This window comes from Chinchilla lanigera, unplaced genomic scaffold, assembly GCF_000276665.1.
Source record: "Chinchilla lanigera isolate Chin_1 unplaced genomic scaffold, ChiLan1.0 scaffold00012, whole genome shotgun sequence".
NCBI classification, from domain to species: Eukaryota; Metazoa; Chordata; class Mammalia; order Rodentia; family Chinchillidae; genus Chinchilla; species Chinchilla lanigera.
Genome location: NW_004955413.1, coordinates 21,100,021 through 21,127,046, shown reverse-complemented (window position 1 = coordinate 21,127,046; position 27,026 = coordinate 21,100,021). Strand labels below are relative to the sequence as shown.

Below are 27,026 nucleotides of genomic sequence, written 5' to 3'. Positions count from 1 at the left end.
TATGTTTTCAGTTTTATATATATATATGCTATGTTTTATATTTATATGCTATGTTTTCAGTAGCATATCATGTACTATCCCTTTTAGGACATAAACTAAACCCCAAGAGTCACTCCTAACCCTTCTCCCTCACCTCACACAATGAATTGCTCACTGATCCCATAGACTCTACCTCCAAAATACTCAGTTCTTCCCATCATTTTCCTCCACCCTTGTTACTGCTCTCAGATCTTCTATTGTTACAATGCCATGTCCTCTGCCTAGTGCTCTACCTCTGACTTTGCTCCCTTTCTATCTATTCTCAGTAGCGTCATCAGAATAGACTTTCTAACCCAGCCTAAAATCCTTTGATGCCACCTAAACAAATTACAACTCTCTGGTAAATCATACCAGATCTCTGTGATAAAGCACATTTTTGTCTTTCATTTTTGGCTGCAGGGCTCCAGCCCCCTCCATTTCTCCTAATACCCGTGTGTTCTGCCTCACACCATTATGTCCTTGTCTCTGGCTCATCCTGTGCTTGAACTCTCACCTTTTCCTTTTTGCCTGCCTTCTTTTGCTTTCCCATTTTCTCTTCAAGATTCTGCCCTAGCGTCATTCTTCTGGAAAGCCCGCCAAGGTGCTTTTCTTATGGGTGTCCATAACACCCCACATAAATCCCTTTTATTACATTATCTATCCTGCTCTGTAATTGCTGCTTTCCTCGTCTTCTCTCCCGTAGGCTGTGCAGATCCTTGGCGAGGCACACAGCAATTCCTCACTCAGGGTTTTCAGCAATATTCGCAGGGTGCTCACTGTGTGCACATGATTGACGAGGTCCCTGCTTTCATGAAGTTCTTGTTCTAATGGTGTGTGTCTGGCAGGAACGTATAAAGACTATAAACAAATTACTAAGATGTTTTTAGAGTTTGATATGAGCTATTTGGAAACAGAGTAAAAAGTGACTAGATAGAGGGGCTTCTTTGAGAATCTAAGGTCTCCTCAGCTAGTCCTGGGAAGATTTGGGGAAGGAATCTATTAGCACAAATCCCTAAGGAAGGCTCCAGCTTTTTGATCAAAAAAAGAAAGGCCCAGGTGGATGGAGCCCAGTAAACTGTGGTAGAGAACAATAGAGGATGATATTAAAGAGACTGATAAACAGATCTCATAGGGTTACATGGGCTATTGGGTTGGTTTTCTACTGCAGCTCTAACAAACTACTGCACATTTAGTGGTTTAAACAACATTCATTTATTACTTTACAATTCTAAAAGTTAGAAATCTTACATGCATCTCACTGGGCTAAAATCAAGGTGCTGGCAGGAGAGCTTTCCTTTTTGGAGGCTGCAGGGAAGAATCCATCTTTTTGCCTTTCCAGCACCCAGAGGCACCGCAGTCCTGCGTGTGTGCCTCTCTTTATTCACCTTTAAGCCAGCAATGGTGCACCTGCTGGGGGCTCTATAATTACATCTCCCTCTCACTCTCTTATACTTGTTTCTTCTACTTTCAAGGACCTTTGTGATAATGTTGTACCCACCTGGATATCCCTGGATAATCTTGCTACCTCAAGGTCCTTAATTTAGTCTCATCTGCAGAATTCCTTTTACCAGAGTAGGTAATATATTCACGGGTTTCAGCAATGAGGACATGAACATAGTACTCCATGTACTACCAGTATAGAAAGAAATCAGGACTTTAATTATCATAAATAATTACTGGATAGAGTTTAAATAAAGCAGTGACAGGAGTTGGTTCATTTTTCTCAGAGTTCCTTTTTCATGTTGTGGAAAAGCTATATGCAGGGAAAGGGGGAACAAGGAGATCGGGCCACCTCCCAGGGAGACACAGCAGGTGACTTTGATGAGGATGATGGCAGTGCAGATGCTGAGAACTGTCCAGATTCAGGAAGGATTTCAGAATACAGCAAACAGAACTTGCTGAGGGATTGGATGTAGAAAACTGATGAAAGAGAAGGACCAAAAACTATTCCTAAAGTCAGGGTCCAATGGGCCAGGGTACGGTATTGCCATTGACTGAGGATAAGCACGTGAATTTGGAAAGGTGGACATTAGGACATATCAGGCTTAAATGGCCATGTCAGCTGTCAGGTAGCTACATGACATCTTAGGCAACTGACAGAGTAGAAAGTTCAGTTTATGAGGCTGGAGCTTGCTGTAGAAAATAGGGACAGAAACAAAAAGCCATCATCACAAAGATGGTATTAAAGCAATGAACCCAGAAGAGATAATCCAAGAAAGCAAGTAGATACAGAGGAGGGAAAGAATATATTCAGAAATACTTAAATACTGAGAGCTCTCATAGTTTATCCTTAGCACCTAGATCTGGCAAGACTGGTATAAATTGTTGGTGAATGTAGAACCAATGTTGAGACTAGCCATTACTAGAAATTAAAATATAGAAATTTACAGCTGAATACATTATACTAAAATACTTAACAAGTACTGGAAACTGATTTGCTTCCCAGTTATTTTACTATTACCTTTCATCTTGCAGTTACTGTATCTATTGTATTTTCCTAACCCCATTACAGGGATGTTACACTGGTAACTTGAAATTAGCCCTATTTCCACCATTGGCAAATGGTGAAATTGAGGTTTGATTATTACTTTGCTGACTATTAGACTCAAAACTGATAGAGAAATATTAATATTAATGTTATTAATATTACTAAAATATTAATATTAATCATGCAAATTATACTTAAAAATGTGTCCTGTCTAGAACCATTGCATTGTGAATAGCACAAAAAGTGTAAGTATTTTCTTAGTACATGGAAATTAATACAACTTCATGAAAGAGTTGCTCATGTCACTGACAAATGAGTGAAACTGTAAAAATGTCTTCGTTGTTTACTTTCACTTTATTTTTTTTTGGTCTTTTTGAGACAGGGTCTCTCTATACAGTTCAGGCTGGCCTTGAGCTCACTTTGTAGCCCAGGCTGGTCTCAAACTCAGAACAATCCTCTTGCCTCAGCCTCCCTAGTGATGGGATTACAGGCATGTGCCACTACACCTGACCTGTTTACTTTCACTTTAAAAAACTAACATAAACAAAATTATCAACCAATGTGCGTGTTGGAATTACACTTGTGCATTAATTGCAACCATAGGTTGGCAAGGGAGTAAAAGGTTCAGCAAAAAAATCAATAAAAGCATCCAGTGACAATTAACAATATACTTACAGGAGAAATACATCTTTTATTATTATGTATAAATGTTTACTTTGCTACATTCTTTATAATAGTAAAATGAATAATAAACTGTGGGAAGTGGTTGAAGCTGGAGATTGATCACATGTGTGTGGCCAAAGCAAGGCCAGCCTTAAGAACACAGAGCGCCTGAGGCAAGTCCCATGAATAAACTGCTCCAGCCTCAAGAACACTGGGCGCCTGAGGCAAGCCACGTGGATAAGCTGTGAGGCAGAGGCGTTTCACGTGACACTCAACATCACAAGTGCATAAATAAGTGCACTGCAATCGTTGGGGCCCTCCGTCCTTCTCCTCCTCCTCCTCTTACTTTCTTACTTCTTCTCCCATCAGGAGAGAGGGCTCCATCTGGCCTCAGTTTATCTGTATTCTGACTCTTGCCCTGTTTTCTCCATCTTCTCAAGGTCCTCACCCTGGGAACTTCAAGAGCCAAGTGGCATATGGCATTTGGTGCCCGAACAGGGACCCAAGGAACAAGGAACTGCATCAGCTAGCAAGTAAGAGGAGATATCTAGCTGTGCATGCACACAGACACACACACAAAATAGTCTCCAGAGAAGCCAAAGAGTAAATAGGCTCAGAGAAGCCAAAGAGAAAAACAGGTTCACTAGGGCCAAAGACAAAAATCGGTTCACTAGATCCAGAGAGAAAATTGGGTTTGTTAGAACCAAAAAAATGGATTCACTAAAGCCAAAAGAGCAAAACAGGCTCACAGGAAACAAAAAGGAGAGAAGTAGATCGATTTTATCAGGTGTTAAACATGAGGCAAGTAGGTTCTCAAGAACAGATATATATACATACAAATCCTTGCTCTATTATGAATTCCTACACTTACTTTTTCTGTGGACCTGGATCAAGGAGTGTCTTGATGGTCATGCACCTATTGAGATGGCCATAGAGGATTCCACTTGGAGCACTATTTTAAAACCAAGTCCTCAACAGAAAAGGAATAGTAAAGCACCAGCACCGCGCATTGAGTTTGAACCCTCTAGCTTTGCTCAATCAGATAAGGAAGGAATGGTGGGAGGCAATAAAGACCTTTCTCCACTAGAGGAGTGTTTCACTGTGGCTTCAGTTTCACAGCTGCTGAAAGTAAAACTGATAGCATTAACTGTGCCATAAGCAGCAGATTCTAACTTTTCAGCTCAGAGAAACTGCTGTGTCACAGGCTGAAACTTCCACCTTTCAGGGAGTAAATTATCCTCTCTTTCTCTCCCTTGCACTTGGCATTAAAAGAAGCCAGATGGGCAGGGAGTCCACGGAGGGATTTCAACATGTCTACCCTGTTGCTGAATGCCAAGTCCTCAATAACCTGGGACAAGTCACATGTCTTCATAAAGCCATACCTCTTAAGACCCTAAAAGAATTAAAACAAGCTACTGCTATGTTTGGTGCCATGGCCCCTTTTACCTTAGGTTTAATAGAGCTTATAGGACAAGTTATGACTCCAAGAGAAGGACGGAGGGCCCCAACGGTTGCAGTGCACTTATTTATGCACTTGGGATGTTGAGTGTCACATGAAACCCCTCTGCCTCACAGCTTATCCATTTTTTTCATAACTCCAACAAGTTATGAAAAATATGTTAACTGGAGAAGGTGTGTTTGTTGCCACAAATAATCAAGTTACTTTTGAATTTGTTCACATGTATGAGCAAATTAAAATAGCTGCCACAAGGGCTTGGAGAGAACTTCCTTCAAAGGGTGAAACATCCCTTGACCTGACCTCCATCCACCAGGGTCCTGATGAGCCTTTTCAGTATTTTGTGGCATGCCTACTGCAGGATAGTAGGAGGATTATCAACAATTCAGAGGATAACAAATTAATTGTTCAACAATTGGCTTTTGAAAACATAAATAAATGATGTAAAGAGGCTTTATAAGCCCATAAAATACGGGCTATGCTGTCAGAGATGATTCAGATTTGTGCAGACATTGGCCTCGCATATATACAAGGGGCTGCCTTAGCAGCAGCTATCACTCAAGCTGTTAATCCACAGCCTAGAGGAAAAGGAAGGAACAAGGCTACCCATTTCAGCTGCAGAGGCAGGGACATTTTGCCCAAAATTATTCTGCTGCACCAGTAAGGGCAGCACAGCCATTATTCATCCCTTCAATAAAACCTCCTACTATCTGTACAAAGTGTAGATAGGGAAATCATGGGGTAAATGTGTGGAAGGTCAAAACTAATGAGGAAGGTCAACCCATTCCAGGACACTTCCAGTGGGGTCTACCCTGGCCCTGCCAAATGGTGGGGGCACTTCCCCTAACTCCTCCCCAGCCCTACCCTCTGCCACCAAGCACGTTGCTGACCTCTGGCAAACAACAAAAGACAGTGGAGGCTTGGACCTCAGTCCCTTTTCCAGATTCATACTAATTCATGAAATAGGATGCCAGGCTATACCTACTGGAGCCTATGGACCTTTGCCTCAAGGAACAGTGGGACTCCTGCTAGGCCACAACAGTCTCACTTTAAAAGGTCTCTAGGTTTTACCTGGTGTGATCAATGCTGATTATACAGAGGGAATCAAAGTTATGGTTCAAACTATTCAAAACACTGTTCAAGTCACTCCACACTCTTGTATTGATCAATTGGTCATTCTTCCTTTGACAAAAATTGGAAAATTTATAAATAAGGAAAGAGGATCCAAGGGTTTGGGGTCTTCAGATGCTTATTGAGTTCAACAGATTAAACAGGATCATCCTGAGATGGAATTGATTACTGAAGGAAGAACATTCAAAGGGCTCTTAGACACAGGTACAGATGTTTCATTTATTGCCCAATGCCATTGGTCTATGGCATGGCCCCTGGATACAGCAACTACAGATCTACAGGGGATGGGCAATATTTCTCACCATAGTAGAAGTGCTAAATTGTTAACTTGAAGGGATGCAGAAGGCCATACTGGACATTTTCCACCTTATATCTTCCCCCATATACCAGTCAATCTATGGGGTCATGACATATTTCAGGATATGGGGACATAGTTGGTCAGTCCTAACTCTTTGGTGACTCATCAGATTCTACAACAAAGTTTCCTCCCTACTCAGTGGTTTGGTAAAAACAATCAGAGAAGGAGAGAACCTCTTCCAGTTATCCCTAAAAAGAACCATTTTGGTATAGGCTACTCTACTCACTTTTACATTTTCAGGAGGGGACTTGATCTCTTCTCTAACCCCACGGATGGGGTCCAAGATAACTTGGATATCTGATGACCCTGTTTGGGTTGATCAATGGCCCCTCACTCAGGAGAAGATTAGAGCACCTCATACACTGGTTAATAAGCAGATGATGGTGGGGCACTCAGAATTTTCCAGTAGCCCTTGGAACACTCCAATTTTTGTAATTAAAAAAAAGTTAGGTAGGTGGAGATTATTACAGGATTTATGAATTATTAATCACATCATGGAACCTATGGAAGCAGTTCAACCAGGATTGCTCAGTCCTGTAGCTACCTCTTCACATTTTTCTCTCATGGTGATTGATTTAAAAGACTGCTTTTTTTACAGTTCCTCTCCACTGGCAAGATAAAAAAGGTTTTGCCTTTATTTACCCTCCATTAACCACTAGGCCCCTATGTACCATTTGGCACGTCTGCCACAAGGAATAGCAAATAGTCTGACCCTACATCAATAGTTTGTGGCTGTAGCCATTTTGTCAGTCCCTTAGGCTCACTCATCTGCTTATTTTATTCATTACATGGATGATATTCTTCTATTACATGAATCTTCATCTACCTTGCACTAGATACTCATTGAATTGGATGGTGCCCTTTGTAATGCAGGCCTAGTGGTGGTCCCTGAAAAGGTACAAACTATGAAACTTTTTTCATATTTGGGTCACTTTATCCAAAAGAGACTTATTGTACCCTAAGCCATTCAGATCCATGTTAATTATCTTGCAATCCTGATTTTCAGGCTCTGTTTGGTAATGTTAATTGGCTCTGCCCAGCTCTTGAGCTAACAACTCATGATTTAGCCCCTCTCTTTGACATTCTCAAGGGGAAGCCAGCCTCCACCTCTCCAAGAACACTTAAGTCAAAGGTTAAAACCACCTTGGACAAAGTTAATCTGGCTCTCTCTAATATTCAACTCTCTAGAGTTGATCTATCTTCACCAATGTCTTAAGTTATTTTAGCAACCAGCAAATCCCCTCTGGGGACCTTTGACAGTCTCAGGGCCCTTTACAATGCCACATGCTCCATATAAAACCCTTATTCCCTTTTATGAGGCTGTGGCAGGACTGATCACACATGGGTAGACAGGTGCTGTTTAGCTTTTTGGCCATGAGGTGTAAACTATCATTGTTCCCTTTTCTTCTGTTCAACAACAGTGGTTATAACAACTCTCATCCTCTTGGCAAACCACATTAGCTAACTTTCCTGGTGTTATTAATTGTCATTATCCTCCAGAGAAATTAATTCAATTTGCTTCCCTCATACCCTTTGTCTTCCCTTCAAAAAGAAGCTCAGTTTCCATAGCAGGAGGTGTCCGTGTTTTTGCAGATGGCTCCTCTTCAAGCAGTGAAGGTTATGTTATGGCCTACTCTTCCTGAATACAGGATATGGGTTTTTCTTCTGCACAAAAGACTGAACTGGAGGCTGTTATATGGGCCTTATAAAATCATTCACCCAATCCAATTAACCTCTTTCCAGACAGTGTTTATGTTTGTGGAGCGATGTGCCACATTGAAACTGCCACCATTCACATAACCAAGATCTTTTTCACTTATTTCACACTCTCAAATTTGCCATTCAGTCATGCCAAGTCCCCAGTTTCATTAGTCATTTACTTTCTTATTCCCAATTGCCAGGGCTTCTCACTAAGGGAAATGCTCCTATAAAGAGATTGCTGGCTACTGTCACTGTTGCTCCCTCAGATACTGTTCAATAGGTTTCTGCCGCCCATGTCACCTTCCATCAAAATGCTTCTGCATTGCACAAACAGTTCCTCTTAACTCAGGAATAGGCTCAACAAATTGTTAAACAATATTCTTTGTGTATAATACATCTTCCCTCACTCCCTTTGCTGGTTAATCCCTGAGGGTTTGATCCCAATCATCTCTAGCAAATGGACACCACTTCCATTCCTGAGTTTGGACCCCTATGCTGGGTCCAGTTTCAGTGGATACTTCCTCAGGACTTATTTTTGCTTCTGCCCTTACTGGTGAAGTGACTAAACATGTCATTGCTCGTTGTTTGGATGTCTTTAGCACCCTTGGCTGCCTGTGGGTATTTAAGACACATGATGGCCTGGCTTATACAGATGCTTCCTTCCAAACATTTTTGTAAAACTTTTCACATTTCCCTTACCATGGAATATACTTATAACCCTCAAGGTCAAGGAATAGTTGAACATGCTCACCATACACTCAAAATTCAAATACAAAAACAAAAGGGGGACACTTTCCCTACACAATGCACACCTCATAATAGATTTCACTTACCATTGTATACTATTAACTTTTAAAATCCTACTAGGGATGGGACTACAGCAGCAGAAAGACAATACAATCAGGTAAAGGAAAAGAAGCTAGGAAGGATCCTTTGGAAAGATCTTCATACTGGACAGGGGAAGGGACCCAGCCCAGTACTCATTTGGGGTCAAGACTGTTTGTGTCTTTCCAGAGAACACTGTATGGCCTATGTGGGTGCCAGAGCATGCTGTCCAGCTGTACCAAGGACAATTCATTGTTAATCTCATGCTGTAATAAATGTATTCATGCCTTCCAGGTGTACTGTCTTCTACAATGCAAAACTGGGATTGTCTATGGTCATAGACCTTTTTTTTCAGATGCAGACATTTGCCTTTCTTTTGTTCTCCAATTAATTGTGATAGGAGGTTCATGCCAAGCCAACATGTGGTCACCAGTTGGTAATAATAACAAAAACTTCTGTAATCTATATGCTATAAATGCACCACTATACTTAGAGATGCCTGGACATTAAGTGGTCCAGACAATGTCACAAATTTCTTCAGTGACATCCTTGAAGTTCAACAAGCTAGGTAAAATCTTCTTATATATTAGATAGAGATGACTGAGTAAAAGAGCTACACTATGTCAAAATTGAAATTTAAGTATGTCACAAAAATATCATTATAATTGTCATGATATAATATCATGTATAGTTTTTATCTTAAATGTTCTATGTAAAATTATATAACTGTTGCCTATTAACATTCTACAGAGATTCAACTACTAGAACATCCATGGTTGCTAGAAAATAACAGCTCTATTTTATGTTTCAAGGTGCTTGATAGTCAGATAAAATAGTAATATTAAGCTCACTGCCCCCATTACAAAATTCTATGTCATTAACCTTCTCTTCCGGATGTTCACCAACTGAGATATTCAGGCCAAAAACTAGAAAGATAGATGGGCTAAGAGGACAGCCAATATTTTGGTCCCAGCCCTCAGAAGTCAATGAGGACTTGAGGAAACCTTTTCAGCAACATCTTGCAACTCTGGTGAGTTATACAAACTCCTGATCAAGGAGACTGTAGGACCATAGACGATAAAGAGCTTGCCCAAGGAGAGTATGCCTAAGGAGAGTTACTAGGAGAAAAGGGTCTCCTAGCTTTCACAAGCAAGCAACTTGGTCAAGCAATGACCATGACTGAACCAGACAGCTGACACTGACTGTAGAACTATACATGAAGTGCTATGAATGGTTCCAAGGTAAATCCTGAGGAAACTTGATCGACCTTGATAAATAGCAAAAATTAATTAATACAGGTCTACCTTAATTTGATTTTGAAAATCCAGACAGAAAAGTATAACCACAAGAGGTATAAAACAATTGCCAACTACACAAATAACTGATCATTCTTCTGGGATAATGTGTGTGTGTGGTTTTTTTCCAGTACTAGGAATGGAACTCAGGACCTTGCACTTGCCAGGCAGGCACTTGTGCCACTGAGCTATATCCCCAGCCCCTGGGATAATGTGTTTTATAAGATTAAATTGTTATATGCAGGGACAAAAAATCTTTGGACTGGGAATCTTTAGTCTGGATCGAGCAAGTTTATCTAGAATGAAAAGGGTTAAAAAATAAAAGAGGCTCATCCAAATCCAACTGAGTATCCATCACTTGTAAGCACAAAACAGAAAAGGGGCAGATGAGGGGAGTGGCTGAAGTGGGAGATCAGTCACACATGTGGGGCCAGAGCAAGGCCAGCCTCAAGAACACAGAGTGCTTGAGACAAGTCACATGAATAAACTGCACCACATTCAAGAACACAGAGCACCTGAGGTAAGTCACATAAATAAAATGCCCCCACCTCAAGAACATTGGGCTCCTGAGGCAAGCCACATGGATAAGCTGTGAGGCAGAGGGGCAGATTCCCCCTTTTCACATGACATTCAACCTCCCAAGTATATAAATAAGTGCACTGCAACCTTTGGGGCCCCTCCCATTCTTCCTCCTTCTCCTTCCTTACTTCTCCCATCAGGAGAGAGGGCTCCATTTGGTCTTAGTTTTTCTGTATTCTGACTCTTGTCCCTTTTTCTCCATCCTCTCACTGTCCTCACCCTAAGAACTTTGAGAGCTGCATGGGATGTAGCAATAAACCATACATATACACAATTTTTTCCTAGGGGACCAATTGAACATTTACCAGCACACCACAGCTTGTATGTAACCCTAACTAATGTTTATATATATATATATATATATATATATATATATATATAATATTGCATTTAACAATATAGATATATATGTATTAGATAGAGCTGTGTGTATTAGATATACATATTGTTAAATGCAGTGTCAAAATTATTATATTTCTACCTACTTGTAGGAAGTAACTAAAGCATTCATAGCAAATTCATGATCAGTATTTTTAAGTGTTGATTGGTTATTTCCTCTGGGTTCCAGTGAAACAAAAATGGATCTGTCAGATGACACAAAATGTAGAAAAGTTGATAGCTGCAGTTTCTTTTATTTGCCTGAATTTATGCTGGATAATTGATATTTTTTTGTTCACACATAAATGCTGAAAATCACAGCCACCTTGGAAAAAGAGCAGACTAAGAAAACATTGTGGATTTCTTAAGAGAATTGCCTGATGATCAGTCAGGATTTGGACTGATTAAAGTACTAGGCTTTCAGTGTGAATGTAGTTATTTAAATACAGTTAAAATTAAATAAAATTTAAAAAGCAGTACATTAGTTAAATTAGACACATTTTTTTTTTCTTTTTTTCTGTTTTTTTTTTTTCCCAGTACCGGCAATTGAACTCATGACTTTGCACTTGCCAGGCAGGCGCTGTGCCGCTGAGCTAAATCCCCAGCCCCTAAATTAGCCATATTTTAAGTGCCCCCATAACCACACATAACTACTTGGTATTATATATGGCAAGGCAGACTGTAGACCATTTCCATCATCTCAAAAAATTCTTCTGGACAGCACTAATCCAGAAAATTCACCCAGTAGACAATGCTCTAGGCTTCTTAACTCAGTGATCAAATTTTGCCCTTTTTTTTTTGAAGCTGAAAAATTCAATGAAATCAAGAATGGTTTTTTAGAACAAAATTATTTCACCATAATAATTGCATATTTGCATATAGTTAGATATTTTATTCAAGGTAGTAGCTAGTATTCAGTGGACAGCTCATGTCCCTAAAGTTCAATACCTTTGCCTTTTACAGTCAGGCAAACAGGTAGCAAAAAACCTTAACGCTGTGCTCAGAGTTTCAGACGCCAAAGTCCAGGTTCCATCTGGCACTGTGAATTTCTCTTCTCTGAACAAAAGTTGTGAATGGTGGATAGAAATTTTCAAATTCTGTCTAGATGACTGGAGGCCACTGTGTGGACAGGAAGTCAAGATGATAGGCACTGACTCTGTAGACTCTGAGCCTGCTTTAAATCCCAGCTCTGCCATTGCCTAGAGTGTGACATGAACAGATGATTTAAACTGTGCCTTGGTTTCCTCATTTTCTGATGGGCATTACTACCAACCCCATTTCAAAGGGTGGTTGGGCAATTTAATTAGTATTTGTAAGTCACTAAAAGAAAGCATGGAGCAGAGTAACTGCTAAAACAGTACTTTTATAGAAGAGTTGATATAAAAAAGGGAGAAGTCAAAGTGCCTTGTACTGTTCGTGGACAAAGTTTGAACCTTATTTCACCCATAGCACTCATTTAAGACCTGAGTAAGCTTTAATTTATGACCAAGGATGGATTATAGCACCCTCCCCCAATTCCTGCACAAATGTGGAGCTGTGTGACCTCCCAGAAGACCTTTCTGAATAGCGTGATTTCAAAGTATAAGGTTATGACCAGAGCTGCCTACTTCCAAACAGCACATGAAATAAAGTAGAGCCTTAACTGTATCTCATTAATGGCAAACCACCTCAACAGGTCTGGTTTTCAGTTTTTTTATTATTCGCCTATTAGTGAAGAAAAGGATAATTGAAAGCAGTAGGTTTATCTCTTGAATTTAAAATATTACTTGATCATCAATTATCTTCAAATACCCATATTTTCTACGACAACCACATGTTTAACCAGGCAGCTCATACGGGGAAGACAATAGCCACCGCTTATTGCTCACCTATCACATTACAGATGTGCCTCATGCGTGTCCCAGTCCTGCACGGCAAGCAGAGGAAGGCACATTTGAGAATACAGATTCATTAATAATTTGACCAAGGTCACACAGCTACTCAGGGGAAATAGCCTTTGAAACCAGGTCCTTGGGATCCTGAAGTCCAAGCCCACATGACCTGCTGCCATAAGTAGCAACGTGAACTAATAGGAAAGAAGCACAGAAAGAGGTGATGTATATTTCCTTACCTTCACTGCATCTGAACCAGAATTACTAATCACAAAAAAATACATTTAAAATGATATTAAAATATAATTTAAAATATTTTAAAATAAATATAATAAAAAATATAGGGTCCAGAGAAATCATTAGTGTCATTATCTAAGAACAAAAGAGCCTCAGAGTTGAATCTGGCAGGTAACCGTTGGCAAGGCAGTGCTGTTGAGCAGGTGTGGACTCAGACCCAGGCTGCTCATGGCTGCTATTCTCGGGGCTGTGTTGGAGAATTGTAGTCTGATTTACAATCCCTTGATTAGGAAAATAAATGTTTCATTAGGAGAGTGGGAATGCTGTGTCTGTGCACATGTGTGTGGCACAAGTAAATGCAAAGTTGTTTTGGGGATGAGAGCTGAAGCGGACCTGACCCAGTTTCTGGCCTATCATAGCATGATTGATCACCCCAAGGCCACTGCTCCATTCCAGTGTCCCATTATGAAGACCTGGTCCCTATGTACCAAGTCCTGCTCAGGCTCTCTTTTGTCTGTACTGACTCCTTACTTCTTGCCTCCTCTGCGCCTACCAGCTTGGCATTCTGATGGATTGGCTTCGCTGGCTCTCAACCCTCCCACTTTGTTCCTGAGTCTGAGGTTTGACTCCTACATCTTGGCACAGTGCTTGTTTCTTTCTGCACTCCTGGTAACCAAGCTCTTTGGCTCAACACCAGGACCCCCTCTTGTGATCCACTCAGCCAGCAGACCTGGAAAAACAGCTCACCATGCCAAACTCTGCACCCCATTCCCAACCCTGGCCGCCAAAAGCCATGCCCTGGATGTTACCTCACCAACCCCCGGTCCCTGGAGCACCTGTGGAATTCAACTGGACCAGCTCCAGCCACTGAAGTCTCTCCGCCTTGCTAATGCGTACTGTGAAAGGAGGTAAAAGTTCTGTGAGTGAGAAACAGCAAGTTACCAAGGCTGTTTGGGAGCATGTTGGCTGAGGTGACTGCCTTCTGGGCACAGAGCATGTCCATCCTGGTACTTTGACCAATATTGATTCCAGTGGCACAGGCTCTACCCCCAGCAGAGGTTCCCACAATTTCACTGAAGGCCCTGCCAGGCTACCAGGCTTATTCTGTCTCAGAAACACTTTCTGATCCTCCATGCTGCCCCTGCCAAAAGCTCCTAATCTTCCCATTCCTGGTGAGGCTGAAAAAATAAAAATGCAGTACCCAAGGACACCTGCCCACAAAAGCCATGCCAATATATGACAATCCTCAGAGGGATGGAGAGGTAGGTATCAACACTCTATTCCCTACCCCAATAGGAACAAGGGTCCTTCAGATATTATGTGGCTTGGATATGACTTGTCACTGGAGCATTTTCCTAAAATAAAAACCACCGTCAGTTCCCAGATGATTTGGTAGAGTACCTCTGAGAATCATTCATAGTTGTGTAGTTGATCTGTTCTGAACATTGTGCTGGGCCGGGGGTTGGGGGGACACAGCAGGTATCTGTTTCATGTAACTCACAAACGAACAGGGAAGACAGACATTGGAAAGTCTTGGGACCTTTTCAAACAGAAGTGCCATTCAGGAAAATACAGGTACAAAGGAAGCTTCTAGACAGAGATGAACCTGGCCTAGGAATGCAGAGAAGGCTTTGTGAGATAATGATGCTTTCGATGTCATCATTCCAGAGCAGAGTTAAAAGGAACTGGGACGGGAGGAGACATTCCAACAACCTGGAATAGCACAATGGAAGGGCCTGAGATAGAAGAAGAGAAATAGATAAGACTGAAGGGGTAGGCAGCAGCTAAAGCACACACAGCACCTTTTAGTCAAGGAAGAGCTTTTATTTTTATTTTAACTTAATGATACTAGGAAGTCATTGCAGAGTTTTGATCAAGAGAATGTCATGGCCAAATGAACTGTTCTAGGAGAATACTGAACAGTAGCTGGATTAGGTGCGCTGGAGAGAGGAAGTAAGCATGTATAGTGGATGTGGGGTGAGAGAAGACTGTGGTCCTCAGCGCAGAGGAGATGCTTGGAACCCAGATTTTCCCAGAGTTCCACTTGGATTTTGCTCATGAGAGTCCCTTGAGCCAGATATGGCAAGTGGAGGGGACATGCCATTTTTCTCCAGCAGTTGAGGTAAGCAAATTAAGGTACAGAGCTTCCAGACAAGCTCCTTCCTAAAAGTCAGCCTCTGCAGCATGCAAGCACTTAAACCCTAGTCCTTCTGACAGTTTAGACTTCCTGAAAGGCAGTAGCATTTTTCCCACCCTGATGACCCAGCCTTACCAAAACTATGTATGTCTTTAACCCCCTCTGTTAAAGCCCTTCTACTTGAAATACCTAGAGTGGTATTTGTTCTCCTTACTCAACCCTGGTTGTTAAAAAATCAGTAAAGAAGGACAAGAGCAAAGCAGGAGGTATCACAATCCTAGATTTCAAGTTATATTACAAAGCTACAGTAATAAATACAGCATGGAAATGGCACAAAAACCGATATGTGGATCAAAGGAACAGAAGAGAGGATGCAGAAACAACCCCAGGCACATTCAGCCCTTTGATATGTGAAAAAAAGGCAAAAAGCATACACTGGAGGAAAGACAGCCTCTTTAGCAAATGGTGCTGGGAAAACTGGATATCCACATACAGAAGATTGAATGTAGACATGTATCTCTCACCATATAATAAAACAAAATCAAAATGGATCAAAGATCTAAATATTAAAACAGAAACAATCTACTGGAAGAGCAAATAGGTAAAATTCTTGAAGACACAGGCATAGGCAAGGACCTTCTGAACAGAATACCAACTAGCCAAAATGAGTTATATCAAATTAAAAAGCTTCTGCACAACTAACAACCAAAGAATGAAGAGACAACCTACAGAATGGGAAAATATTTGTAGCTACTCCAAGGACAAGGGATTAATATCCAGAATATATAAAGAACTCAAAAGAAATTAGACCTCCAAAATAAAAGACCCAATCAAAAACAGCAGCAACTGAAATGAACAGACGCGTCTCAGAAGTACAAACGGCCAATAAATACAAGGAAAAAATGTACAACATCTCTGAACACTAGAGAAATAAAAATTAACACAACAATGAGATCTACTCTTATTCCTGAAAAAATGACCATCATCAAGGAATCAAATAATAACAACTAGTAAGGCTGCAAGAAAAAAAGAACCCTTTTGCATTTCTGGTGAGAATGTAAACTATGTAGTGCAAGCACTATGAAAATCAGTGTGGAGATTCCTTAAAAAAAACTAAAAATAGAAATTCCATTCAACCCTGCTATTCTCCTTCTAGTTATCTTCCTGAAAGATTTATAGGTACATAATGCAGTGATACATCCATAACCTGTTTATAGCACCACAACTCATAACAACTAAATCTTGGAAGTAGCCTACACATCCATCAACAGTAGATAAAGAAAATATGGTATGTGTACACAATGGAGTACTAATCTGCCACAAAGAAGCATAAATTTGAGTCATTTGTAGGAGAATGGCTACCTCCTGAGATCATAATGGTAAGTGAAATAAATGCGACACACAAGCATTAAGATTACGTGGTTTCTCTTACATGAGAAAAACAAAATATAAAAAGTTTAAAACACAAAATTAAAGATAAGTAATAGGAAATAGGGAGACAGAACTTTTGCAGAGGAGAAGAGAAATAAGTGCTAGAGGGAGGGGAAAGGAAGAAAAGGGGACAGGAGCATAAAAAAGAATTAAGATGTGTAAGGTATATATACCAATTCCACCATTCACTGTAACCACTAAGTACCGCAAACAAGTTTTAATACAATTTTTTTAAAAGAACAGCAAAGAAGCTCTTAGAACATCTGAGGTGAGCTATTACAGGAGTTTTGTCTGGAGTATAGGTAGTGTGCATGGAGAGAAGAGAACAGATTTAAGGAGTTATTAGGCAGAATCTGCAGGACATCATTGTTAATTGGATGGGGGATGTGAAGCAAATGAAGGAGTTAAGAATGGCCATACATATTAGGTTTAAAAGTTAGTTTGCCAAAGTTGCCATGCAACCCAGGAGGCTGGATGGGATGTAGACATCACGCTGCCCAAGTTGCCAGCCCTGCCCAGGCCTCTTTTCATATTGAAGTGTGAGGCCAAAGAACTCAGGGAGCCGAGTATATGAAGGTAAACTCACACCATCTGCCTGGTGAGAAAACCTATATGCTGGATGTTATTGGCCATCATAATGAGTTATCTTCTCTTTGGAAAATACTCCAGGCTGCTGCAGAGCAGAGAGAATTAGCTAAGCCTGCCTCTGTCCAAATCTCCTTCTTAAAAAAAATCTATTAGGGTAGTGACCAAGCAACTGGGGGTCAGAGTGAGAGCTGAGGGACCAGGGACAGGCAGGAGGTTCTTCATGGAGAAGACAGAGGGTGTGGGCACCGGGGGGGGGGGGGACCAGGTTGTAGTCCACAGGGCAATGCTAGGTTCTGACACCCGAGAGAGAAAGTTCAACATGTAGCCATGAGAAAAGCCATGAAAAGAGAGGACAACATAACTCACAGCATGTGGCAGTGGGCATGTATAAAGTGACCCTTTATATGCCTAGAGAAGCTGGGTGTTGAATTGACCACCCCACTAGCACCAAAGATTTAGGGCTCATTGGAAGCTGGGTGCAATGAAGGCCTAGATGGCTCAGGAGAACAGAGCACACAGCATTCCACTTGCCAGTCTTTCTGTCCAGTGGTCTTTTGATGACAGGAAGACCAGTCCCACTCATACACCAAGGCCATTTCCTGGAGTGATTTGTAAGCGCATTACTATAGAGGCATAGCTGTAAGTACACTTTGAATGCACCAAAGAGGAGAACAAAATAGCTTTAAGCTAATTACCTATCTTTCTTAGTGAGCTCTTCTCTTCTCAGATTGTAAGGAGGAGGTTGAGGACAAGATTCCTTGCTAATGACCCCCACAGAGCATCACTTAACAGCTGGGAACTGATTAGTGGATTCTAAGACGTTAGACGTTAGCCAGTGGGCTCCTGGCAACCTTTATCTATGTGTCTGTCTGTGGGGAGACACACCCAGAATCCCAACCTCGACCATCAGAATAGCAGTCCACAGCTAGAATGGGAATCTGCATCTGTGTGTCTGTAACATGCAGTAAAGAAGTGGGAAGCCTAAATAATGTCTGGCTTCATGCCTACCCATAACAAAGTGCTCCAAATAGACATTCTCTTACAATGCCACCTCCCAATACCCACCCTAGAGGGTGGCCTCTCTGCTCCCATTCTGCTACATTCACCTCATCTCCTTTGTCCTCTTCCTGCTTCAGAACCTAACTGGATCCCATAGCTCTCTTTCCTCATTTTCTGATCTTTCATAAATGTGGCCAGAGGTAAGAGCAAAGTCCTCACTGCGTTCTGGTTGAGTTCAAGTGGTGCCTTTCTGCTGGAAGTTTCTCTCTTCAACCCAAAGCCAGGGGCAGAAGGCAGAGCTACAGGGGCGGAAGAGCCAGGGGACAGGCGCTGCTCCATCAAAAGACAGAGACTCACTTCCCAGAAAGCACACAGCTGCAGTCTGCATGCGACAGGAAGAGAGGCGAGCCCTGTTAATTTTCTCTCCAAGCAGATTTCTGTAATTATTAGAACCTAGAAATGCAGATGTTAAAGGCCAGGGGCGTAAGGAGTTAGTTAAGTTTGTATAACTGCAGATAGAACATCTGAACATTTTCTGAAATTAGAATTAAGAGCCTTAACATAATACAGTAAAGAGACACTGCCAGTGCATGTGGCACAGTAGGGGGAAAAAGACAGTGATGCAACAGAGGACCCGAGCAAGCCATCTCCTTTAATCACACCACCCCAAAGATGACTATAGCCAGTCTAATATCCATCCTCTGCTACCAATTCAGTAAAAAAAGAAAAAACAAACGAAACAAAACAAAACAACCCACGCTGTTGGGGAACCTCAGTTTGACAACTGTATTTCTGACCCCTCTGTAATACGACTGAATAATAAAATACATGTAGAAGTCAGTAGGTAGAGCTTGTAGGAAAAGCTCCTTAAAGGGACTTTGCTCAGGTGGAAGGCCCCGTTTTATCCTTCCCCAGGAGTTACGGCAGCCATCTCGTTGAGACAATCTTGAAGATGGAGGCCAGAGGACAGTAGAACAGAAAATCAGGAATCTGTGACTCTAATAGCTCTACTGCTATTTGAAGTTACCTCTGGACTCTTTCCCTTCTGACTACTTGTACGTGATCAAAGAAGAAATTCCTTATGTGTTCAGGCTACTGCTACTGGTGCAGGAGCTGGGTGTTGGCTCAAATACAGCTCTCAACAGCTATATATAGCATAGATTTTCATCAGTTTCCTTATGAGTGGAAATTACAGGTTAATATCAGAACTAAATTTTGTGGGTAATTATTATATATGAATTCTTGCTTTAATGGTTGAATAAATTCTAGGCCACCAGTTCTAAGTACAACTTCAACCCTCCCTAGCTCATCTTTCTGTTGCCTTTATAAAGTAGCAGACCACAAGAATCAATCGATAGCTCCCTACCACAAGGACACCACCTGACAATTGATTCTAGGACCTTCTGAAGCCATAGAAGGGTGGAGAGAGAAACAGCTGTTTAGCCCATTTTATTCTTATCGGAGTGTACTTCACATTACGTAGCATGTTTTTCTGTGAAGCTTTTTCCAAGGGTTCATCAGCAGTAACAAAGAAAATAAGAAGGTTAAAAGGTCCCTTCTTTGCATGGCCTTTCTCAGTTCCATGAGCCAGCTAGTCGAGGAGAATCAGGGGGACCCCCTGTAGTGGTTTTAGGCCTCCTTCAGCTGTCCTCTGCATGTGAAGGACTCCGGGAACACTGAGGGCACGTTCAGTCCAGGCTAACCTGCTTGTATAGCTTGCATTATCACATAAATACAAAACTACAATGACGGCAGCAGGCATACAATTGATTTCCTATACTTAATATTACCTGCTCCTTAGTGCTATGCAATGCCTAAGAAGTGCATAAAGATCTTGAGTGCTATTACATAAGTATAAAATGTGATGCACTTGTGTGTGCTGGTGACTGCAAAGACACATTCATCGGTAATCTACAGGAAGACTTAGGCTACTTTGCAAATTAAAAGGAGACACTTGGGCCGCTGCTGCTACCGTGCTGACTGTGCAAATGGGAAACCTAACCTTCTATTTTGGGATTCTAAATCCACTACCTTCAGCAAATAATACCATCAATATTCTAAAGTCATATTTGGCTCCTGGTGAGCAGCGGTGGGGTTTCCCTGCCTCCTAAGTTCCTTCTCTCGGAGGTACCTTGCTCGCTGTGGTGTGCCTGTCGCATTAACCCTTGTCCTCTGAGAGCAAGTATGCTTGCCAAGAGATGGAATTCCTACCACCTCACCCCAGGCTTTGATTATAGCATCAATCCAAAACTGTTCTAGATTTTTTATAGACTCTGCTGAGCAGGCTACATCTCCTATTGGATGTAAAGCCATGTAGAATGGCATAAATTCTTCCTCACTGCTCAAATCAGGGGGGAGGGGTAAGAAGGGCATCTGGGGCTAGGGTATAGTGTGATGGCAGAGCACTTGCTTAGCCTGTTCAAGGCCCTGGATTTCATCCCAGGTCCAAAATAAAGGCATCCACCCACCTGACGGGCTGTGGTCATGGTTCTACACCCTGGGTAGTTCTGGGCCCTTTAAGGTCACCAGAGGTGCAGTTGGTTTGGACTAGACCAGACCTGGGTCCCAAGCACCAAAGAGTCACTTTTCCAGAACAGTGGGACTTGCAAAGCCCTGAAGAGCCAGAAAACCTCTAACCCTAGTGGAACTGTAACCCTCTCCTGAGAGTTCTGTTGCTCTTAGAAATGAAGACCTGGAAAGCAAGCAGGACAAGAGCTTCCAAAGCCACAGGTGATCAGAATGAGCGTGGGGGCTTAGAATTCTTGGGGGGAAGGGAAAAGCTGGGCTAAATATTCCCTCTCACTACCTGTAGGAGTCATGCCCCTACTTAACGAAAGAAAGCAAAGGAAGCAGCATCCTCTGAAAAGGGGCAAGATGGGTATCTTTAATTGGAAGCAAAGCGTCCCCAAATTACTTAATTGTAGGTTTAAAAGGGCCTTTGTGTGTATTTTGGTATCTTCCTGGCTTTCAGCAGGGTGGCACAAAGCCTTCCTAAAAAGATAAAGCAGGATCTATTTTTAAACACAGCCAGTGAGGGTGACTGGGTTCCTTTCCCTTTGTCAGACTGGGGAAGTTTTTCCTGTGTTGAGCTCGCCACAGGTGAACTTTTCTTCTTTAGTAATCCTGCACATTAGATTTTGGCTTGGTTTCTTCAGTGACGACTGTGAAGAGTCCAGCACCATCAGCCTGTTCTAAACTCAACTCTCATCCGCACATCCATATAAAACTGTAACAGTTAACTGGGACATTTGGATTCAAGTCAATAAATATGGAGCTAGATGCCAAATGACTGACTCACTGACATGGCAAAGAACTGCCGCCTGTCTTAGTGGCACTTTTTCCATTCTCTGCTGTCACCTCCTGGAACATCTCTCCCTTCCCCATCTCTCTTTCAAAAGGATCCACAGCAAATGTGTGCACTCACACTGTTAAACAGAAAAGCACCCCAGGAGCAACGAATTAATATGTAGACCTCACCGCCATATTCACATCAAGGGGTAACAGTAAAGGGCACAGCGCACTGCCTGGGCTTCAACCCTGGCTCTGAGATCTTTGACCCATTTTGTAATCCCACTATGTAAGCAGTTTCTCATCTGCACAATGCAGGTAATAATGGTGTTTGTCTCATAGGATTGTGGAAAGGAGCAGTAAGTTAATGCATGAAAAGCTCTTGCAGTGGGGTCTAGTACTGTGATCCTAAAAGCCAGGTTAGCTATTCTTATGCCCTCCTTGGAGCAAAGGGGCATTCCGAGGCAAAGCACTTGGCCTGATATCAAGCAGGCAAAAGCTTGATTAAAAAAAAAAAAAAAAAGGAGCAGGACTCAAGTTTAAAGGACATGGGTGAGCAAAAAGTGTGGCCGGGTGAAAGGGTAAAGGAAAAAGACAAAACACAAACAGGAAATAGAACAAAAAGTATAGGGAAAGGGCAAGAGCAGACATTCAACAGGGAAGAGGCAGAGAGGATCACATAAGGGAAAGCAGACAAAGAAAAAGAGTAAAGGGGGCATGACAGAGGAAAGAAGAGAGAAGGAAAACCAAGAATAACGCAGGATATGAAAATTTAGTTAAAAAATATCCCATTTGCAGCGGGAGCTGGGTATCAGGAAGGGAGAGGCAGAGCAGAGCAAATAAATATTCTGGCTATGAAAACAGGGAACTTTGGGGCAGAGGGAAAAGGGAGAGAGGAGAAAAAAGTAGTACTAGAAAAGGACCTCACTGGCAAGGGAGAAAAACGTAGTATTAGAAAAGGACCTCACTGGCAGGATGCTCTATATCTTTAAATTATAGGAAGCTTACCCACTCGCTTAACCTGCCCTTGACCTCCAAGGCTCCTGTCCCAGAGTCTCCCTTGCTTTACTGACTGCCCCCCGCGCCCCGACCCTTAGTCTCTAAGGTCAGATGTCTGCCTGTGTAGACATCTGCTCTTCCCACAAGGCCAACATGCAGAAATCCAATCTTTATTTCAATTTCACTGAATATTCTAGACATCATTTTTAAGTGAAACTGAGCTCTGGAGTATGCATTTACACCCTATTCCAAACATCAAGAAACTTGTAAAGAGACCTGCTATTTTAATTATTAAAATATTTATCTTAACAGCGCCCTGCCATCCACCACATTTTGGTTTTAAAAGCATAAAGGGGAGGGGGATGATACATTACTACAGGAATACAGTGTGCTAGGGTTCCAACTTGCCTTCCTCATCAAAAAAAAGAAAAAGAAAAAAAAAGAATTATTCAACTAGAAACAGAAGGCAAGTCAGATCGAGGTTTTAAAATAAAATCATTTTTTGTAAAAAGCGCTTTTTCAGTATTATTACTTTTAAGTTGTCTATTTGGTACACACTACATCCCCCAATCTGAGGAAGTCCAGAGACCTCAAAGGGTCCTCGGAAAGGGTCCAGGGAATCGAACCGGCCGCGGGCTGCTCCTCCCGCCGGGGTGAGCCTGGGCCGCGGCCGCCGCGCGAGTCACGAAGCCAGAAGCGGCGCGCGTCGCCGCCCGGGACTCGGGAGACTGCAGCAGGCGAGCGGCTCCAGGAGGCGGAGGAGACGCGACGCCCGCAGCCACGTGACCCCCCCCCGCTGCCTCCCGCGACCCAGATCCGTCCCCGGAACCCGCACCCTGCAGGGCGGGCCGGGGAGCGGGGGCGGGGGGGGGCACGTAGCGACCGCCCCTGTCCCCGCTGCGCTCCTGTGCGTGTACACGGGGCGTCCTTCTCCCTGGGCTCACGTGCCCCTGGCAGTAATTAATGCTTCCGAGATCACCCGGAGAGAATGTAAATATTACTTTTAGTGCGAGAAAAACCTGGCTTCTCTACACCTATTTGGATCTAAGATTCTATTTCCTCTGTCCCACCCAAGGCAGACCCAAGTAGCGCCTGCAGACAGAGCGGCAGTCCCGCAGGACACGCTGTCCCCCGGCCTCCCCGCCCCGCGCCGCCGCTGCCCGGGGCGCATCTCCCGACCCCTCCCGGGAACTCTCACTAGCAGTGAGTCACGCTCCCGGGTGGCGCTGGGGAAAAGCGGCCGGGCTGGTGCTGGCCTGCGCTTCCCCGCGCCGGGCGCCGCGGTGCAGGGCGAGCGAGCGCGCGCGCGCACGGGCTCCCCGCGCAGTGATGTGGCAGCGGCGCAGGTCGGATCACGTTGCTGGCCCTGTGCTGGTACCCGCTGGAGACAGGATTAAGGAGGGAGGCTCTGGAGGTGCTAGCGGTAGTAAACGTGGGCTCGGCACACTCCCGGCGTGGCTTATCGCACGGGGCTGGGGGGTGGGGATCGGAACAGAACGCGGTGTCACCCGAGGCGCAGAGGGGCGCGGAGTTGAGCGAGCGGGCGAGTGAGGAGTGCGGCGCCGCCTCTCCGCCGCGGCCGCTCTCGGGCCACCCCCGTCTCCCCCCCCACCCGCCTTCCTCCGGGAGCCCGAGAGGCCCCAAAACGTCGTCATCTGCCACAGTGATTAGTGGCACCGCAATTCCGGCTGCTGCGGGAAGTTTAGGTGACCCAGGGACACGGTGTCGGCGAGAGGCACTTGGAATGCGACATTTTGAACCCAGTGACTACGTTTTCATTGCTCTTACATCCTTCAAGGAGTGAATTTCAAGTTGCCCCGTTGGGGGGGGGGGTAACCTCCAACCCAGCTCCAAGGAGGTCCTCCTCCCCCGGGGCTCGGAGCGGTGAGCAAACAAGTCTCCCAAATTTCCTGGGACTGAAGTCTACCCACTGCGAAGCCTCTTTCTCCTGCCTTTCTCTAGTCCAAAGCACCAGCACAGGCGGTGGAAAAGCAACAAGCCACGTTCACGTTTTGCACCGTAACGCCGGCCGAGCCCAGGAAGCCCCGGCCGCCCCGCTGCCGGCGCCCCCTCCCCCACGCGGACTGCGTCGCCTCTGGAAGATGAATAGCTTGGCCGAAGTTGTTTTTCCTTTCCGGTGGCCCTGATCAGGTGTCCCCGCCCACTCCCGCCGCTCCCGTCTCCCGACGCCCCCTCCCGGCCCGGCCCCTCCTCCCCCGCCCCCCTCCGGGCTGGACCGCGGATGGTACGTTCCGCACGTGAGCTGGGTGCTGGTCTGGCCGGCGACGCGCGTGCCCTGTGGCCAAACACTGCCCCGAGTGAGAGCAAACTACCAGCGCAGTGGGGCCGGCGCGAGTGTGTGTGTGCGTGTGTGTGCGCGCGTGTGTGCGAGCGAGTGCGGGGGGTGGGGGACCAACTGGTTCACACTTTCAACACTGCACTGAAGAGGGAGAGAGAGAGAGAGACTGGAGACGCACAGATTCCCCCCAAGATCTCCCAAGGCTGCCGTCCCACAGATTATAGAGCAGAGCCCCAAAAATCGAAACAGAAGAAACGGACAGCGATTGAACATGGACGAAGGAATTCCTCATTTGCAAGAGAGACAGTTACTGGAACATAGAGATTTTATAGGGTAAGGTGCACGCACCCTTGTGAATATCTGCCTGGGCTCCGGTTTGATTTTTTTTTTCCTCCAGAAAGTGGTATGGAGCGGGTTAGGGCAGAGCCCCTCCCGGAATGGGTGCCTGATGCTGATTTCTGTGTTGCAGATTGGACTATTCCTCACTGTATATGTGTAAACCCAAAAGGAGCATGAAGCGAGACGACAGCAAGGTGAGTGTAAGTTTCCGATGTTTCCCATACCCTGCCTGGATAGTTAATTAGGGCCATTGATTTCACAGTGAAGCTCTGCCCTCAAATATATTCTCGCCCCTGAGCTTCTCCAAATGTGAATTTTAAGTGGCTTGCTGGATACTCTCGAGGGGATATTAAGCATCATACTTGAATTTAAATTGCAGTTCAGAACAGTCCAGAGCAAAGAGGTTTCTTGGGCATAGTTTATCACATAGTATGGGGGGGGGGTTGTTACAGCCACTGAGTGAATGTTTAGCTGACTGTTTTCTCTTTTCCACCACTCACATTTTAAGGATACCTACAAATTACCGCACAGATTAATAGAAAAGAAAAGAAGAGACCGAATTAATGAGTGCATTGCCCAGCTGAAAGATTTACTGCCTGAACATCTGAAATTGACAGTAAGATGCACATTTTTCTTCTTTGCTGCGCTCCTCCAAGGGCATGTTAATAGCCTGGTAGGACTCCCAGAGATACAAGAATAAATGTAAATATTAGAGGCCTGACGTACAACTTGTGCTATAATGTAGAGAGTTTCCCACAGAACTGGGGCAAGAAATCATTTAGGACCGTCTTGAGGAAAGCCCAAGAAGTGTTAAGAATAGTACTTCTTTCAAAGTGTTTGCCTAAGTTTCTGTGCTGAATGGAGAGCCAATCAAGCCCAGTGTGTGTTTCCAAGTAACCAGGCGCCCCCTTCTCTTTTGCATGCTGCAGACACTTGGGCATCTGGAGAAAGCAGTAGTCTTGGAATTAACTTTGAAACACTTAAAAGCTTTAACAGCCTTAACCGAGCAGCAGCATCAGAAGATCATTGCTTTACAGAATGGTAAGTCCGTTCAGGGGAGCGATAAAGCGGGCAGCCCACAGGGTAACAGTGTTAGGAGCCCCCCCGCCTTTCCTGGGCTCACTCTCACTTGTGAAAATTGCGTATACTTTCCCTTCATTGGAGAATGCCCATTTCCCCTAAGCATCCTAAAGGCTGGGAGCAGAACTCGGGGGAATCAGATTTATATTTAAAGTAGCGGTGGCGCCCTCTCCACTTGGGTTTTTTAGCTGGAGGAAGAGCGCCCCCCTCCCCGCGCTGCTCCCTGGCCCCGCCACCCCCTCCCCGCGGCAACCGGTGGATTGTATCACTCGAATACTGAGGAAAAACCGAGAGCACTTTAGTCAGTGCAGGGCCCACGTGACAAGCAGATGTTTTAACGTCGGTATTTTTCTCCTTGCCTGTATTCCTCGGTGCCCCACCCCCACCCCTTGTTCACCCCAGGGGAGCGATCTCTGAAGTCGCCCATTCAGTCCGACTTGGATGCTTTCCACTCGGGATTTCAAACATGCGCCAAAGAAGTCTTGCAATACCTCGCCCGGTTTGAGAGCTGGACACCCAGGGAGCCGCGGTGTGTGCAGCTGATCAACCACTTGCACGCCGTCGCCACCCAGTTCTTGCCCACCCCCCAGCTGTTGACTCAACAGGTTCCTCTGAGCAAAGGCGGTGGCGCTGCCTCGGCCGCCGCCCCCGTGGGGTCCCTGGAGCGCGCGGGGCAGAAGCTGGAGCCCCTCGCCCACTGCGTGCCCGTCATCCAGCGGACTCAGCCCGGCGCCGAGCTCGCCGCCGAGCACGACACGGACACTGACAGCGGCTACGGCGGCGAGGCCGAGGCCCGGCCGGAGCGCGAGCAGGGCAGAGGCGCGGGGGCGAGCCGCGTCACGGTCAAGCAGGAGCCGCCCGGGGAG

General features: G+C 44.3%; 1 protein-coding gene and 1 long non-coding RNA gene across 2 annotated transcripts in view; one reads left to right on the top strand and one right to left on the bottom strand.

Moving 5' to 3' along the window:
* LOC102005457 overlaps positions 1-13,973 on the bottom strand; it is a 34,685-nt gene extending 20,712 nt beyond the window's left edge. The window contains exon 1 of the long non-coding RNA XR_001232964.1: positions 13,837-13,973. This is a non-coding gene — a long non-coding RNA (uncharacterized LOC102005457). The remainder of the gene's footprint in view (positions 1-13,836) is intronic.
* Positions 13,974-23,688: 9,715 nt separating this feature from the next.
* Bhlhe41 (basic helix-loop-helix family, member e41) lies at positions 23,689-27,026 on the top strand (the record flags this gene model as incomplete). Its single annotated transcript, XM_013511397.1, is given in 5 exon segments — positions 23,689-25,074; positions 25,211-25,274; positions 25,589-25,696; positions 26,010-26,121; positions 26,563-27,026. Coding segments are annotated over 5 exon segments (810 nt in total), but the record flags the coding sequence as incomplete, so codon positions are not given.